The sequence below is a fragment of the Stomoxys calcitrans genome, chromosome 2, assembly GCF_963082655.1.
Source record: "Stomoxys calcitrans chromosome 2, idStoCalc2.1, whole genome shotgun sequence".
Taxonomy (NCBI): Eukaryota; Metazoa; Arthropoda; class Insecta; order Diptera; family Muscidae; genus Stomoxys; species Stomoxys calcitrans.
In genome coordinates this window covers 236,703,179-236,718,339 of record NC_081553.1, presented here as the reverse complement: position 1 = coordinate 236,718,339, position 15,161 = coordinate 236,703,179, and the positions used below count along the sequence as shown (strand labels likewise).

Here is a 15,161-nt window from a genome sequence, read left to right as displayed (position 1 = left end):
TTTTCCCAATGCATGTATACACTTCTTCCGTACTACACATGATTTGGAGCATCTGTTGGAAGTTGTGTTGATGGCTTCGAACGCTAAGACAACGGCATTGGCTCTCGCTGTTGCTCCGTGTGCATCTCCGATCATTGAGCTCGTCTCGAAAGAGTAACAAACAAAAATTGTAAAATGTAATGATCTTCGTACGTAGAGGTTAGAAACATAAGCTTGAAGCGCCGTAGAGGTAGTCGAGGGACTCCCCTAAGGTACACTCCCCGATCCAATTTAATCTCAACCTTTAATAAAAAAAATATTCTAAACCAGCACTCTCGTGCCATCATATTGCACACTGATTAATTGTGCCTAATTGCTACTTTAAGTCATTAGCCTGGAAAAAAAGCATTTTAATTGTTCACATATTTTTCATTTACAATTTATTTTATATGAGCTTTGACAGTTGTTCGCGTGAAATGCAGAATAGGGTGCCAACCCTTTTGGGGTTAAAATTTATGCTGGGTTTGCTAGCCGTTACTAGGCAACAAAGAAATGAATTCAACATGAATTTTGACATTCGACTTTAGTGTGGAAAGACACAATCGAAATGTCCTTTGCCTTTAAATATAATTATCCGCAAGTGGCACGGGATTCTGGATTCCATTTAAGAAATTATAAAGATGGACCTTTGGATTGGCGCTTGATAGGTAACATAGAAAATTTGTCCAATAAAAGACCAATTTACGTATTCGGTATGTTCGAGATAGGTACTGTTGAAATCGAGCGTGTTGTAAGGGATCAATGTTTGGAGCAAATAGACTCAGTGCTGGGGCATCTGGCGGAAGCTCCCCTGGGTTCCATTCTGGAAAATAAGGTTTTGGATGGTGGCATAGCAAAATATTTCATACTTTCGCAGTTTTCCATCCAATATCTCTTATTTTGTCGCAAATTTTTGGAAGAGACTGTCGAAGAGCTTAGGGAAAGTCACGGAGCTGCCCAAATGGAAGTGGCCAGCCTGAAGAGAGCCCTTTCCGAAGCCAACAATGAGATTATACAATTACATAAAAAAATTACGCAAATGGAGGCCATACATGAAGTCATCTACCCCTGCAGCCTGTGCACCAAGAACTTCGTAAGCAACGATGCCCTTAATCTACACATAACTCGGAAGCATGCAGTCAGTATGAAATCTGAGGGAAACGAAACACCATCTGCAAAGGACAAAGGAAATGACCTGACCCTAATAAACACCATAAAACTTGAACTGGAAATCAAGCACTTGAAGGAACGCTTGAACAATGCCGAAATGAAAATAAAAGACGGCCTGAAAGCCACCACCACTCCGCCAGCCACCAACAGAGACGATGGCAAGCAGACCGGAAAAAGTTCGCCAATGGTCAGCGTGGGAATACAAAGCAATTTGACCGAAGTCAAAGAACAGGATGATCAAACTGAAAAGCTTGCTACTCACGAATGTCAACATGCCAGTCAGATTGTCGACTTGCAAGATAAGCTTGAGGACCTGCATCAGTGGAAAGAGGAGCAAAAAATACAAAATTCAACATTTCTGGATGAAATTAACAAATTATTCAACAATGTCATGGAAAGCACTCAAGACTTGAGACAAAGGAAACTCGAAAGTGAAATCATGACGCCATCCCAATCCATGGAACACTTGGATGCTCTTTTGAGTAAAAAGGTAGAGGAAATTGGCGAGAGTACTGTGGCTAGACTTAGCGATGTGGTGTCTAGGCTGGAATCGAGTTATACACACAAACTGGAGGAGCTGCAAAGTACTTTGGCAAAAAGCTCAAATCAAAAAGTTCCAAGCACCAATCCAAGCACCGCCAAGACAACACCCGGTAACTTAATGCCAGAATTAAAAGCCACCGAAAAATCTATACAGGAAGTGAAACCGGTGGAGGAAGTAAAGACATTGCCGCAGGTCAAAGCTGTGCCAGAAGTAAAAACTGTGCAGGAAGCAAAGGACTCAAAACCAACAAAGAAAGATGTCAAATCAATAAAGCAAACGGAACCGACTTCAACTGACTCTTCTTCGGAGGAGGAGTCCAGCTTAGTAAGCAATCATACCTTTGTCAAACCCAAAACCACGGATATGGAAAAAAGTTTTGGACACACCACAGATGCATCCGAGGATAGTTTTGAATTGGACACCAAACCAAAGCATTCAAAAGAAATAGAAAGCCACCATAAGAGAATGGAAAAAAGTCAGACCACCAAGTAAGAACTTAATTTAATTCAAATGCGAATTGACTTTTGACTGAACCATATAATAGGTCACCGATTAAGCCGAAGCCTGTTACCAGAAATGGATCCAGGAAACTTGTGAATTCCCGTTTGGCTGAACTTGGGATTAGTTTGAAATCCACCCATCTTAGTCACACCTCCAAGAAGCTAATTTCGAACGAACTCAGTGAAAGGCGGCATAAATTGAAAGAGGTGAGTTGAAATGAACCGAGACCAAAACACCATAAGCAATGATTTTGCGTATTCTTTACAGAAACATCCCAACTTCTACATAACGAGAAATAAAATTAAGAAATTTGTTGATAAATTGTGCTCTTCAAAACTGCCAGACAATGCCCAGGCATTATTGAAGGCAACGCGACCCACCAATAAGCAGGAATTGGCTGCAAAACATTTGGAAGGGAGCTCATCTGAGGAAGAAGAACCATTGATGAGTGATCGCCGATATAAAACATCTACGTCCACGCCTGATTCACATGCAATGCATAATAAGCAGTTCAAGCAACGTCTAGAAAGTATTTTAGCATCACCCATTCGTAAACCGGATGAACATACTCGGGTTATAATACATGCTGCAGAATCTGAGCGCAGTGGACAAAAATATCCTATTCCCATCCCTATGCCACGCACAAAAAAGGTGATGTTTAATCAACCAGACAAGAAAACCAATGACATCTTCAGCGCCTCCGAGTCTGAAAGTGAAAATAATTTCAAATAAGAATCATCCTTGCTTCCCAAAAATGTTTTTACCCAAACACTATAGAAGTCATATCGTGAGAGATTTACTTGGCTTTATCTTTCTATGAAAATTGGAGGCAAATTTTGCATCTATTTTCCATTAATACTCGCTTTGTTTTGTAAAATAAAAAAAGAAGAAACGTGCATGGGTGCCTTAAAATGTGTAAGAATCCATATCATATAAGTTGAACCTGTTGTTTTTGTACAAGGTCTGCAATCAATTGATAGGGTATTATATGCTGAGAGCCCGCCGCCAAATCGACTTCCTCGTCATCAACACCGACGACCACAGCAGGTACTGTATAACGAAAAAACAGAAATTAGACCAAATATGAAATGTTCAACCAATAACCACCAACCAGAAACATTTGCTTTGATAAACACATGACTCATGAGGTTCGGTCTAACAATTCTCTGATCCGTCTCGGATCTTTGTGTATTGGGCATATACTGCAGGGCTATGTGTTGAAAGCATTCCTCCATATTGTCATGGTATTCCTGAGCGAACTTTGTTTCCTCGGGCGATAAACGTTTTTCCTCTGCACTCCTTGTGGCTTCCTCGTTGATAATGTGTTTCGTATATGTTTCGATCTTTTGCAGACGGCACCTCAAATAACTCGCCATAATATAGCGGATGCGTTCCAACTCCATTTGATGCACTATGTAACGAAAGTCGTTTTTGTCCAAGTCTTTCATGTTCTCCTCCATATGGGCCACCTGACCCATCATAAGCTCCAGCATATCGCTCTGATGCTGCAAGATGTCAGGAGCACACATTTCGTTAGTCCATGCGGTTTCTAAAAACTCCAGCACTTTTTGAGCTGTAATCTCTTCGCCATCATCGTCTTCTTCGTAGTCGTCGTCATCATTATTATGCAGAGGATCACTTGGTGCGGGATAGTCGTCGTCTTCCCCAGACATTTAGAAGGCAATTGGCAAAACTAAAACACACACACGCACACACAAAAAAACAAGAAAATAAGCGGGAAGATTTTTCAAAACATAACACAGGTGTTAAGTATAAACAAATGCTTCTTCTTCTTCATTAATACGTCAATCACAGATGTTGGGTAAGCCGCCTCATTCACGTGTTGTATTTCAATTTGGTCATCAACTAGGAACAATGGATCAAACAGAATTCCAAAACAACTATCGCATAATTGTTGAAAAGATTTTCAACAATTGGCAGAATTTACGCTTGGCCGTGGAACATGGAATGGGCGGACGCAATGGACATCAGGTACCGTCTACATGCATATTTAACTCATTCCACTGCTAACGACCAACCCTATTTCTTTCGCGCATAGATAGCCATTGATATCATGGACTATACCTATCAGTACTGCATTGGCAATGACAAAATTACTGAAGGTGAACTTCAAGACGTCATTGAAGAACTGATGGATCAAGAATTCGATACAATATGTGAGGATGGATCTGTCTCAGAGATATGCAGGCATTTGCTACGCTACAAAGAGATGAGCCTTCAAAGCAAATATGCGGAGATCGAGACTGAGTTGAGTAGGCTGCCACAAGGCAATGTTTGGCTGCGAAAAGATGTGAAAATCAACTATACCCCCATCGACGATTCATCGGAGGATGAAGGCTCTGATGAATCAACAGATGGAGACGACGGCATGGATGTCGATGAGCCTTCCTCCAGCAGCAAAAGGACAAGCAAAACAAAACAGGAAGACGAATTTGTTGAACCTGAACCTGGTTGGACCACCGTAAGAAGCAAAAGGAAATAGTATTAAGATATGGATGCCAATAAATCTCTCTAACTCGGAAACACATCAAATGGGTTTTTATTGCGACGAATGATTCTGTGCCAATACAATTATATAGAGCCGACGGCAATTAATGTTGCTAGTGTTGAAAAGTAGAATAATCTCTCACGGCTATGGGTTACTTAAATAAACTTTTATTTACTTCTGTCAAATCCATAAAACGTAAGGTTGCAATTTGTTCTGTAGGATCTGGAAAGCTATGACCATTTGCACAAAATTTGCAATTATCAATATCATTTGGTTTGCCCACATGGGTGTGAACATTTCCCACGTCTAGAATAGCTTGCACTTCTCTCCATGAGTAGACGGACTTTTTCGTTTTACCCTTTAATATTAATGGGACATCGACGACAGAGGACATCGCATCAATATCGGGTGTCAATGACATATTTATAGCGGGATATATGAAAAATGCGAAGAAGGCCAGTCCTACCAGAACCAACATTGGCAGAAGAACAGCGAAATACTTGTCCGGTAAATACGACAATCCAAATTGTTTGGTGGGAAGCAGAGCCCAGAGAACATAAAATATAAAAAGTGTGATTACTAAGAGATAGAACGAATAGCCGTACACCGCCCTATGCGGAGTTGGCGCTGGCGAGTGCTCCGGCATCAAAAGCTTTTAGAGTTTCGGAGCACAGTAGGAAATTCTCAAAAAATGACGTTATTGCAGTGCGTAGACTTTTCACTTGATCAGCCTCCAAATGCACCTCGAGAACACTTCCATTCAAAGTAAGTTCCTTTTTGACGAAATTCCTTTTCGGTTCTTGGTCCACCTTTAGAACTCTGAAGGCTATTTCAGCGTGTTTCGCCGAGTCGAATGGAATCTTTAACGTTCTAATTGGGGCAAAAAAAAAGAGTCAAGTTGTCAATAAACACTCAAAGCTAAGAATTTTATAGACCTACGCTTCCGTTTTATTCTCCGGTGACGAATTTCCCAAAGGCATTTTATAGATGTGTTGTGTTGTGCTGATGGGCCAAATCAAAGAGGAATAACAACACGAGCAAAAGCTGTCATCTGTTGAACAGCTGACTGCCGTCAAGAAAGAGTTACCCAGCAAAACTAGCCATTTATCACATTTTTAGTTATAGGCAGCGTTACCGTTGTGCGACTAAAGGCGTTATTCGATTTTCGCGATATTATTCCCCGATTACGCTTTTTAGATAATAGATTTTAAAGTAAAAAAACTTGGGGATTCCATTCAGTAGCATATTCCCCCATTACTTATGTTAAAATGTTACTAAAATTGTGATTTTATCATTGTTGTTTGTTTAGATTCCCAAAAAAGAAAAACGAATATATTCGTTCAGCTTGATGACAAGATGGCGGGTTGCACCATAGGATTAGTGGTTGTTGTTCAAATGAGACCACCTTTGTTTCGCCATGCGTTGAAAACCTTTTTTTCGATTACTTTTCTGAAACATTACGAAATTAACAATGATAAACAAAAATTGTACTATAAGTATTGAGGGTATGTCCCACTGGATGAAATCAGAAAGTATTTTGCTTTAAAACCTGTTATCTAAAAAAGTAATCGGCAAAAAATATCGCGAAAAGCGAATATAACACCGGCCAGTCAAATCAGTTTTTGCTATCTTTTGAAATTTACACTTTTCACAAAATGTGCTACTTTCTCTGCAAAAATGCAACTTATATACAATTTGCAGAAAATTATTTTTTATTGAGGGTAGAAAATCCTATAGCGCTTCAGTCTCGTGGTTTTTTTTTTCTTTATTTTCCATTAGAATTTCGAGATATCTGTATCCGCTCACTGTTTCTGTGTTTCCTGTCTCTGAGAACAGCCAGATGTTTACTCACATGAATTTCTAATTGGAGCAACTTCTTCGATTCATTCAAATCCCAGTCAACGTAGACGGTTTATTTCTCAATTTTTTTAAAGGTGAGCTCATTATTCAAATGTTTGCGAAAAATTGACTTCTCTTAATCCAATTTTAGCGTTTCTAAAAGTCACGATCGCCCGACTACCTTAGTTAGTGGTTTATTCTTTTGTAGATCCTTAAATAGTCATTGCGAGACTATTTTTGAAAACACTCCTTTTTTGGTGCGACTTCTTTAAGAATAATCAACTTTTTCAGAATTATCAATGGTGACCCAAGTTATAGGGGTTCTATAAGGGGCTGAACGTGGTTCTTTAAGAATATCAGTGTTAGACGTGAATAAGAAAACTTAATAAAATTTATATACATCCCTTATATACAAGATAGAAATTCAATCGAAAGCGCACTTGTTCACGTATGCGGTAATTTGGCCCCTGAATTATTTGCGAAATGTTCGCCCTTTTCCCGGTTTTCGAAGGCTTCAATCGTAAGCGGTCGAAGGTGAATTGTACATTTTGTGATGTTATACAACTTATTTGCCTTCGACAGTTTGGTAACAACTGGATGCTGATAACAAAATAGTATTAAAGTAGGCTCCATACTCATTCTACAAACAAGCGTAATGTATTTTAGGGACAATTGACTTATATATCTATCGTTTTTGTCAAATTTGATAGCAATATGTAAAAGATTTTTCGTCTTTGACCACAATACATTTTGTAAACAAAATGTCTAAATTCGAATACGCCTTCGAAACCCGGAATTTTGACTACATCTGTATTATGTAACAAAAACATTTTGTTGTCTTAAACGCACAACTACCGATAAATGTACGGTTTCTTTTTTCCGTATGGTATCAATGATAAGAACACAAAACGACAACAAAACTTATATTTTTCTAACATAGTTAGAAGTTTATTCCATATTACAGGATATTTTCATTCTTCTTCTTCCTTGCGATGGGACTTCTTTTCAGTGCGACTTGATGACGTCGCAGTTGTTGTACTAGACTTTTTGGAACGTTCGCGATCTTTCTCACGAGATTTGGAGCGTCGACGGGATTTCTCTCTGCTTCTTGAGCGTTCACGCCGGGATCTTTAAAATATATTATTGCAATGAGTAAAAACACTAAGGAGATATTCACATATTCACCTTTCACGATCTCGGTCACGATCACGTCTTCTTCTTTCGCGTTCTTCGTCGGAACGTTCAGTAGTTTCCTTTTAACAAACACAATTTCGGTTAGGAAAAATACATAGACTTGGCATTAATTTTGTCATTTTAAAACTTACCCCTTCCTTTTCGCTTCGATCTCTGTCTCTTTCTCGATCCCTTTTTTCGCGGTCCTTATCCCTTTCCTTTTCACGAGATTTGGATCGACGTCGTGATTTTTCTCGACTTCGCGACCGCTCTCTTCGTGATCTGGAAATACGGTATTTAGTAATTGCTCCTTGAGCATTGTCCTAACATACATACCTTTCTCTATCTCTGTCCCTATCCCGTTCACGCTCCCATTCTCTTTCGCGCCGCCTCCTTTCCCTTTCGTCATCCATTCTATCTGAAGGTGGCCCATTGGGACCCATCATTCTAGGTGGGCCCATTGGCATGCGCATTGGAGGACCACCAGGTCCCATCATCATGCCCATGGGTGGGGGTACCATACCAATATTAGGAGGAGGCATATTACCCATCGCTTGTTGAGGATGCGGGTGTCGCATTTGAGGCGGTGGCCCTGACATCTGTGGCGGGGGTATGCCCATTTGATTTGGCATCATGCCTGGAGGACCCGATATTTGTGGTGATGGAGAAGGATTCGGCCCAGGCGTCAATTCTTTTATACCAGTTGGAACCCAATTGGGATTTTCTCTACCCCATTGTGAATCCTGCGTGGGCTCATATCCATAATCAAAAGGTTCTGGCTCATGGAAAAATGCTTCTTCAGCACCACCTGGACCTCCGAAATTTGGTGGCATTTGTCCCGGTCGAGAATATTCTCTACATTCAGCAGTCATAACCTGTATGGCATTTTCCTTAGCACCTGGTATGGGCAAAATAGGTCTTGGTCCTCTAGGCATGCCAAATCTAGGGGGTGGGCCCTGGTGGGATCCCGGTGGTGGCATCATGCCCGGAGGAGGCATCATTTGTTCGCCCATATGGCCTGGAGGCGTATGACCCGGCGGCATCAAACCCATTGGCTGGCCCATGGACGCATTGCCATCTCCAATCTTTTCGCCTGGCGGATTCAGATTCTGTGTCAAACTCGCCAAACCAACACCACTCTCAACAACACGAAATCTTTTCTGACGTTCGCAATAAGCCCGCCAGGTCTCCTCATTAAAGCCATAGTTGAAGTAATCCGTTATATCTGCACCAGGTTTTCGCCATGGTTTATCTTCCAATGAGTCAATACTAAACTCATGCGCTGCGACACCGTTTATAGAACCAACCCCCTCAAAATCCTCTATGGAAAACTTCCCTACTTGGGCGGCTGTTTTTGCTTTCTCCTGGCCACTAGCAGTAGCTAATAAATTTGAACGTTGCTTGATATTGTACGTACTGGGGGCTGCTTTAATATCTCCAATAACAACATTTATGTCGTCGTCCGAGTCATCGTCGTCGTCATCATCAGGATCTTGTTCCGAATCATCTCCAGTTCTACTTTCGCCCTGCTCCCCTGGCTCATTCTCAGTTGTATCAGCAGTATCGTTCTCTTCCTCTTCCATTTCATGTGCCGGATCTTCAAATTCCACCAGCTCCTCAGCATCGCCGGCAGGTTCGTCATCTTTGTTTTGTATACTGTTGACATCATCTCCTTGTGTGACTGCCGCGAGGGCTTCGTTTTCCGCTTTTTCCGACAACTGCAATTGCTCTTTCTCTAACCCGGTGTCTTCATCGGCACCCCCCTCTTCATTTGTTGTGGAATCTGGATTCGATGTACCGTACAACCAACTGTCTTCGTTCGCATCGTCTGCCATTGGCTAAAAAAATTCCGACTTTTTTTATATCTTACTTCCTAAAATATAATAAAATTAAACACACACTTTAGAAATCTGTAAATCAACTTTGAGCTAATCGATTACTCGACTGTTTTGTGAAAAACTCGAAGTCGACTTCTAGTGGTTGAAATAATCGATAATGTTATCGAGACCTCGACTCATGGTACAATAAAAAAAGAAGTATTGTCACTAGCACAACAAAAAAACCCCCAACTAAACTACCTTAGGTGATATCAAAAATGTATACGAATTTTCGTCTTCAACGACCATAATACCAATTTGTAAAAATTTCTACATTCGACTACGCCATCGCTAACCAGAATAAGGGGGAATATATTTTTTCGCAAATAAATAAAGAAAAACGAACCATTAAAAACAATAAAACAAACAAAAATAATGTCGGTAATACAATAGTTTCAAATGTTGCCATTATAATAATGTTTTGCCATTTTCCTCACTATAAGCGGTGTATTACTTTTCCTCGTTTCGCCGACGTTTTTTTATGTGGAAATTGACAGCATTCCGTTCGAGAAGCTGGTAGTGTGTGTGTTACTGCACTCAAAAATATGTGCAAATTTGCACAAATTGTTGTTGAAAGTCGTGAGAGCGAACAAAATTTTGAGTTTGGTTTTTTCGAGCAGAAATTTGCTGCATTGAGCAGCTGTTTTATGAAAACCAGTTGTTTTATAAATAACAATGAGAATAAAAGGCTGTACTTACTTTGAAAATGAGCTTGTTGCAAAGAACATACACGAGTAAATACAATGAAAATTGAGAGAACAGAGAATTTTAAGAGTACTGAGAATGAACAATGAAAGTGATTTTGTAAGTTTTCAATCGGTTGTGGACATTTTTTGCTTTTACACATTAATTTATTTTAACAAAACACTTAAATTTGTTGTTAGCTTCTTTTTCGGTTTCTCCACTGGTTTCGGGGATGTACGAGTTTTAATTTTGGCCAAAATTGGCGTCGTATTTTGCAATTTATGAATGTGTTTGTGGTTCGATTTTCAATTTTATGCATGGTTTGGACCAAGACAAACTTACCCAGGTAGTGTACACAAACAGCTGAGTAAAAATTTTTATCGCGGAGTACACTATCTGGCAACGAGATTTCATAACGTTCGGCTGTGTGTGTGCTTTATATTGGGTTGCCCAAAAAGTAATTGCGGATTTTTTAAAAGGAAGTAAATGCATTTTTAATAAAACTTAGAATGAACTTTAATCAAATATACTTTTTTTTCTAAAGCAAGCTAAAAGTAACAGCTGATAACTTAGAAAGAAGAATGCAATTACAGAGTCACAAGCTGTGAAAAAATTTGTCAACGCCGACTATATGAAAAATCCGCAATTACTTTTTGGGCAACCCAATAGTAAAGAACTACAGCACACTCAGAGTTGCACTAATCACTGATTTTGACAGAAAGTTGCACTCGATTTTTCGTTTTACTATTTTTTCTTTTTTTTTATTAAAAAAACGTATTTTAGATGCGTTTTAAGTGAAATATGAATAAGATGTCTCGACTTAAAAGGTTGCTGTATGTACTTCAAAATAGCCAATTTTTTATTCTAAAATCAGAAACATCCCTCGAGTTTAAATATTCCAAAGTCCAGATCCCCCCAATTTGGCATATGTACTTTTTTTACTCCATATGCCCATAAACCCACGCAAAACAATATTTATAGCCTTCACAACAAATGTACTAAAAAATGCCGATTTTGGAACCATCTTTACCCGAAAGGGGTATTTTGGGGATTTTTGTGAAATAATTCGGGCAGAATTTATTAAGTTTTTTATGGACATTTTGATTTGCAAAATTCAAAAACAATGTCTTTATTCGTTTTCTTAAGAGTTTTTCGAGCACTATCCAACAAAAAAAGAATTTTGAAAATCGGACCACATAGAGAGAGACCATCTTTTTCATATTTTACAATACAATATCATGTGCGAGTTTTTGCCTGCAGCAATTTACCTATCTAAAAAACGAATTTTTGCCTATTTTCAAGGCAGATTTGAAAAAGGTGGTCTCATGCGAACAGCTGATAACAGGCGACCAGGTTTGACGGTATTAAGTTGAAAAATTTTTGTGTGCATTCTCTTTGTTGTTATATTCTTTCCGGCTTCTTCTCTGCTCATGTACGCACACGTATACACAAACTCAAACAAATTTCTTTGTGTGTGTTGGCAAAACGTCGATCAGCTTGATGACAACCTCTAGCTTTGACCCATCCGTGTAACATGATCTTCCAGATGGCAATACTAGGGTTCCGTCAATCCAAGACTGTGCCTCTGGCAGCAGTGCCTCGCACTCGACTTCAAGGTTCATCTCAGGTATCCGATCGGAAACCTCTCCCCTTCCTTCTAGGTTTGCTATCGTCGCCTCGATTATACCACGATGGTATGAGCTGCTCCCATCCTCAATCCATTCTCCCATCGCCTTATGTGACGTAGCCTCAGTGGCTGCGTCACACTTAATCTGTGTGCCAATGGATCATATATCTAGAATAGTCTCCAGTGCCCTAGTGGGCGTGGTCCTCATCGCTCCGCATATGCCAAGACAACATATTCTCTGAACCGGTTGTATGGCCCTTCTGTTGCACTTTTTCTCCATAGCAGTCCACCAAACTACTGAGGCTAAGTAAGTATTGGCCTAATCACGCTCCTGTAGCGCCAGTGGACTATCCTCGGATTCAGGCCCCATTTCGAGCTTACAGTCCGTCTACACAGTGCCCAAAATCTGAGAGCCTTCTCAGTACGCTCCTGAATGTGACACTTCCAATTCAGTTTCCTGTCCAAGATCACACCTAAGTATTTAACCTTGTCAGACATCGAAATCGTCTTTTTGGGGAAACGAAAGCACTACTTACTACTCAATCTGGTTAGCCCCGAGGGAAGCGCCATCTCAACTCTATTAAAATTAGCTTTTAGATGAAGAAGCTGTATCGGAATATAGCCCGATCTGTACTAAAATCGGGGTTTAACACAATCCTAAACCATGAAATGGGAGATTGGTCAATATGGTAGCTATATCTAAACATAGTTCGATTTACACCATATTCAGGTTGTGTAGGGATCTAAACTAACTAATTTGCCAAAATTCAGCGAAATCTAGAAATAAATACGCCTTTTATGGCCCCTAGACCTTAAATCGGGAGATCGATATATTTGAAATTTATATCAAAATATAGACCGATTTGGACCGTATTTGATAGGGATGTTCAAGGGCCTAATACAGCTCACTGAATTTCAGAGAAATTGGATAAAGAATGGGCGTTTAAGGGTCACAAGACATTAAATCGGGAGATCGGTATGTATGACAGCTATATACAAATATAGGCTAATCTAGTCCATACTTGGTATGAAAGTCGATAGGCCTAACGCAACTCATTGCGCCAAATTTGTACGAAATCGGGAAATAAATGCGCTTTTTATGGGCCCAATACCTCAAATAGGAGCTATATCAAGATATAGTCCGATATAGCTCATCTTTTGAAGCTAATCTGCCTAAGGACAAAAAAATAATCTGTGCAAAGTTTTAGCTTAATATCTCAATTTTTTAAAACTGTAGAGTGATTTCAACAGACATACGGACGGATATGGCTTGACGATCAAGCCGTTGCTTGGTGTTTACGCATGTAAACCAGGTTTTATCTCACTTTTGGTGACCTTTTATTAAGGGACTAATACAAAACATGATTCATTTGCGCAAAGCTATGTGGCGTTGAATTTTTTCGATAACAACAATTATCATTTGTCAATTTTATTTTCGGAGAATGCATGGTGTCGTGAACCTATGTTTCTACACGAGTGTGTGTGTGTGTGTGTCACTGTTCAAATAATAATGCCCTATTTGCTGTCTTTTGAACGGCATTTCCCTTTGTGTCATAACAATTATAGTTATAAAAATTAATTGAATGAAAGAAAGATAAGTGATTTAGTCGGTCATCAAACACCACATACTGCCCCCATGTGCCGTGCATCAGTACGTGTGAGAGAAGGTTATAAAGGGACTCTTTGTCTATTATCGAAAATGCCTTCTTAGCTTTAAGGTGACACTTTTAATTTCATCTAATAATTATGACTTACTTCAGAGTGGGCAACCTTTAGGTTGCATTTGATTATACCTTCCAATTGGGTCTACATATTAAATGATATGGGCCAATAAATCCAAAGCAAACATTTTTATGTGATACATATTTATAAAGCGAATCGTTATCTACGAAATTTTAAAAATTTAATTATGCCGAAAGCGCCTTGCAGAGAACAGAACTGACAGTGGGCATTGCTTGCCTCTACGATAAATAGAATATAATATTCGTTGAATTTTCATTATTTTTTCATCTGCTTTATCTTTATTGATGCACGAAAACACCCTTATTGATATCAATTTTGGTAAGCGAAACTATTTTACTCGATATACATAGATAACCCCCGAAAAAATAGCCTCCGATAACGGACTGGAGCTTAAATAACAAAATTTTAATAAAAATCCCAGTTTGGATGATAGCGCGACTGTAGCCTAAGAATTCACATATGTTTAGAATGAAAAATCGATTTTTACACTTTTTAGCACCAAAGTACACAGTAGTAACATATGAAGGTACATGTCTAGTACAATATAACTTGCGATTTGGGGAAAACATTCACATTGTTGTGCGCACTTTTAACAAGGTACCTGTTTGTAATAGGAGATGTCGACACATTTTAATGGCAAATCTGCAATTTATAGGGCGGACCTCTTTTTTGGGGAAAAATACCCCCTTAGGGAGAAGTGACCTAAGCTAGGCAATATGGGTATCAAATGAAAGGTACGAAGGATTACGATAGGTATGCAAAAAAATTAAGCACTAAAAAATAAAAATAAAACTAGTAAAATTGCATTAAATTCGGCCGGACCGAACTTTGGATTCCCACCACCTCGGGTATATATGTAAACCACCACTGATGTCGAAAAGCCTAACATTAGTCACTGTCAAATTTCAGCGAAATCGGACAATAAATGCGCCTTTTATGGGCCCAAAACCTTATATCGAGAGATCGGTCTATATGGCAGCTATATCCAAATCGGAACCGATCTGAGCCAAATTGAAGAAGAATGTTGAAGGGCCTAACACAACTCACTGTCCGAAAATTTTGGCAAAATGGGACAATAAATGCGACTTTTATGGGCCAAGACCTTAAATCGAGAGATCGGTCTATATGGCAGCTATATCCAAATTTTGACCAATCTAGACCATATTGCAAGAAGATATCGAGGGGCTAACACAACTCACTGTCCCAAATTTCAGCGAAATCGGACAATAAATGCGCCTAATATGGGCCCAAAACCTTATATCGAGAGATCGGTCTATATGGCCCCTATATCCAAATCTGGACCGATCTATGCCAAATTGAAGAAGAATGTCCAAGGGCCTAAATCGGACAATAAATGCGTCTTTTATGGGCCCAAAATCTTATATCAAGAGATCGGTCTATATGGCAGCTATATCCAAATCTGGACCGATTCACTGTCCCAAATTTTCGACAAATCGGACAATAAATGCGCCTTTA

General features: G+C 39.4%; 6 protein-coding genes across 6 annotated transcripts; 2 read left to right on the top strand and 4 right to left on the bottom strand.

The window, feature by feature from the left end:
• Positions 1–438: 438 nt before the first annotated feature.
• LOC106081595 (cilium assembly protein DZIP1L) lies at positions 439–3,169 on the top strand. Its single transcript, XM_013243666.2, has 4 exons — positions 439–686; positions 747–2,220; positions 2,277–2,439; positions 2,501–3,169. Exons 1-4 carry the CDS (start codon positions 587–589, stop codon positions 2,963–2,965), a joined length of 2,202 nt encoding a protein of 733 aa, XP_013099120.1. The 5' UTR covers positions 439–586; the 3' UTR covers positions 2,966–3,169.
• Positions 3,019–3,954, bottom strand: LOC106081597 (DNA replication complex GINS protein SLD5). The gene is made up of 2 exons (XM_013243669.2): positions 3,345–3,954; positions 3,019–3,283 (listed from the first exon to the last, which is right to left on the bottom strand). Exons 1-2 carry the CDS (start codon positions 3,904–3,906, stop codon positions 3,162–3,164), a joined length of 684 nt encoding a protein of 227 aa, XP_013099123.1. The 5' UTR covers positions 3,907–3,954; the 3' UTR covers positions 3,019–3,161.
• Positions 3,955–4,047: 93 nt separating this feature from the next.
• LOC106081598 (pre-rRNA-processing protein TSR2 homolog) lies at positions 4,048–4,777 on the top strand. Its single transcript, XM_013243670.2, has 2 exons — positions 4,048–4,225; positions 4,293–4,777. The coding sequence occupies exons 1-2, from the start codon at positions 4,049–4,051 to the stop codon at positions 4,734–4,736; spliced, it is 621 nt and encodes a 206-aa protein (XP_013099124.1). The 5' UTR covers position 4,048; the 3' UTR covers positions 4,737–4,777.
• A 110-nt stretch (positions 4,778–4,887) lies between these two features.
• LOC131995022 (phosphatidylinositol N-acetylglucosaminyltransferase subunit P) lies at positions 4,888–5,388 on the bottom strand. The gene has a single exon (XM_059362570.1). The coding sequence runs from the start codon at positions 5,386–5,388 to the stop codon at positions 4,894–4,896; it is 495 nt and encodes a 164-aa protein (XP_059218553.1). The 3' UTR covers positions 4,888–4,893.
• LOC106081599 (uncharacterized) lies at positions 5,354–5,763 on the bottom strand. The gene is made up of 2 exons (XM_013243671.2): positions 5,682–5,763; positions 5,354–5,612 (listed from the first exon to the last, which is right to left on the bottom strand). Exons 1-2 carry the CDS (start codon positions 5,720–5,722, stop codon positions 5,354–5,356), a joined length of 300 nt encoding a protein of 99 aa, XP_013099125.2. The 5' UTR covers positions 5,723–5,763.
• Positions 5,764–7,502: 1,739 nt separating this feature from the next.
• On the bottom strand, positions 7,503–9,688 carry LOC106081558 (pre-mRNA 3'-end-processing factor FIP1). Its single transcript, XM_013243582.2, has 4 exons — positions 8,091–9,688; positions 7,907–8,036; positions 7,767–7,834; positions 7,503–7,709 (listed from the first exon to the last, which is right to left on the bottom strand). Exons 1-4 carry the CDS (start codon positions 9,587–9,589, stop codon positions 7,553–7,555), a joined length of 1,854 nt encoding a protein of 617 aa, XP_013099036.1. The 5' UTR covers positions 9,590–9,688; the 3' UTR covers positions 7,503–7,552.
• Positions 9,689–15,161: the final 5,473 nt, after the last annotated feature.

Coding starts and splice junctions, on each gene's coding strand:
- LOC106081595 (XM_013243666.2), top strand. CDS start 587: ATGTCCTTTGCCTTTAAATATAATTATCCGCAAGTGGCACGGGATTCT. Junction 687..746: donor TTTGGATTGGCGCTTGATAG/GTAACATAGAAA, acceptor TGTTCGAGATAG/GTACTGTTGAAATCGAGCGT. Junction 2,440..2,500: donor GGCGGCATAAATTGAAAGAG/GTGAGTTGAAAT, acceptor TATTCTTTACAG/AAACATCCCAACTTCTACAT.
- LOC106081598 (XM_013243670.2), top strand. CDS start 4,049: ATGTTGGGTAAGCCGCCTCATTCACGTGTTGTATTTCAATTTGGTCAT. Junction 4,226..4,292: donor GCGGACGCAATGGACATCAG/GTACCGTCTACA, acceptor TTTCGCGCATAG/ATAGCCATTGATATCATGGA.
- LOC106081599 (XM_013243671.2), bottom strand. CDS start 5,722: ATGCCTTTGGGAAATTCGTCACCGGAGAATAAAACGGAAGC. Junction 5,613..5,681: donor CCGGAGAATAAAACGGAAGC/GTAGGTCTATAA, acceptor TGCCCCAATTAG/AACGTTAAAGATTCCATTCG.
- LOC131995022 (XM_059362570.1), bottom strand. CDS start 5,388: ATGCCGGAGCACTCGCCAGCGCCAACTCCGCATAGGGCGGTGTACGGC.
- LOC106081597 (XM_013243669.2), bottom strand. CDS start 3,906: ATGTCTGGGGAAGACGACGACTATCCCGCACCAAGTGATCCTCTGCAT. Junction 3,284..3,344: donor TATCAAAGCAAATGTTTCTG/GTTGGTGGTTAT, acceptor TTCGTTATACAG/TACCTGCTGTGGTCGTCGGT.
- LOC106081558 (XM_013243582.2), bottom strand. CDS start 9,589: ATGGCAGACGATGCGAACGAAGACAGTTGGTTGTACGGTACATCGAAT. Junction 8,037..8,090: donor AGGGACAGAGATAGAGAAAG/GTATGTATGTTA, acceptor CCGTATTTCCAG/ATCACGAAGAGAGCGGTCGC. Junction 7,835..7,906: donor ATCGAAGCGAAAAGGAAGGG/GTAAGTTTTAAA, acceptor GTTTGTTAAAAG/GAAACTACTGAACGTTCCGA.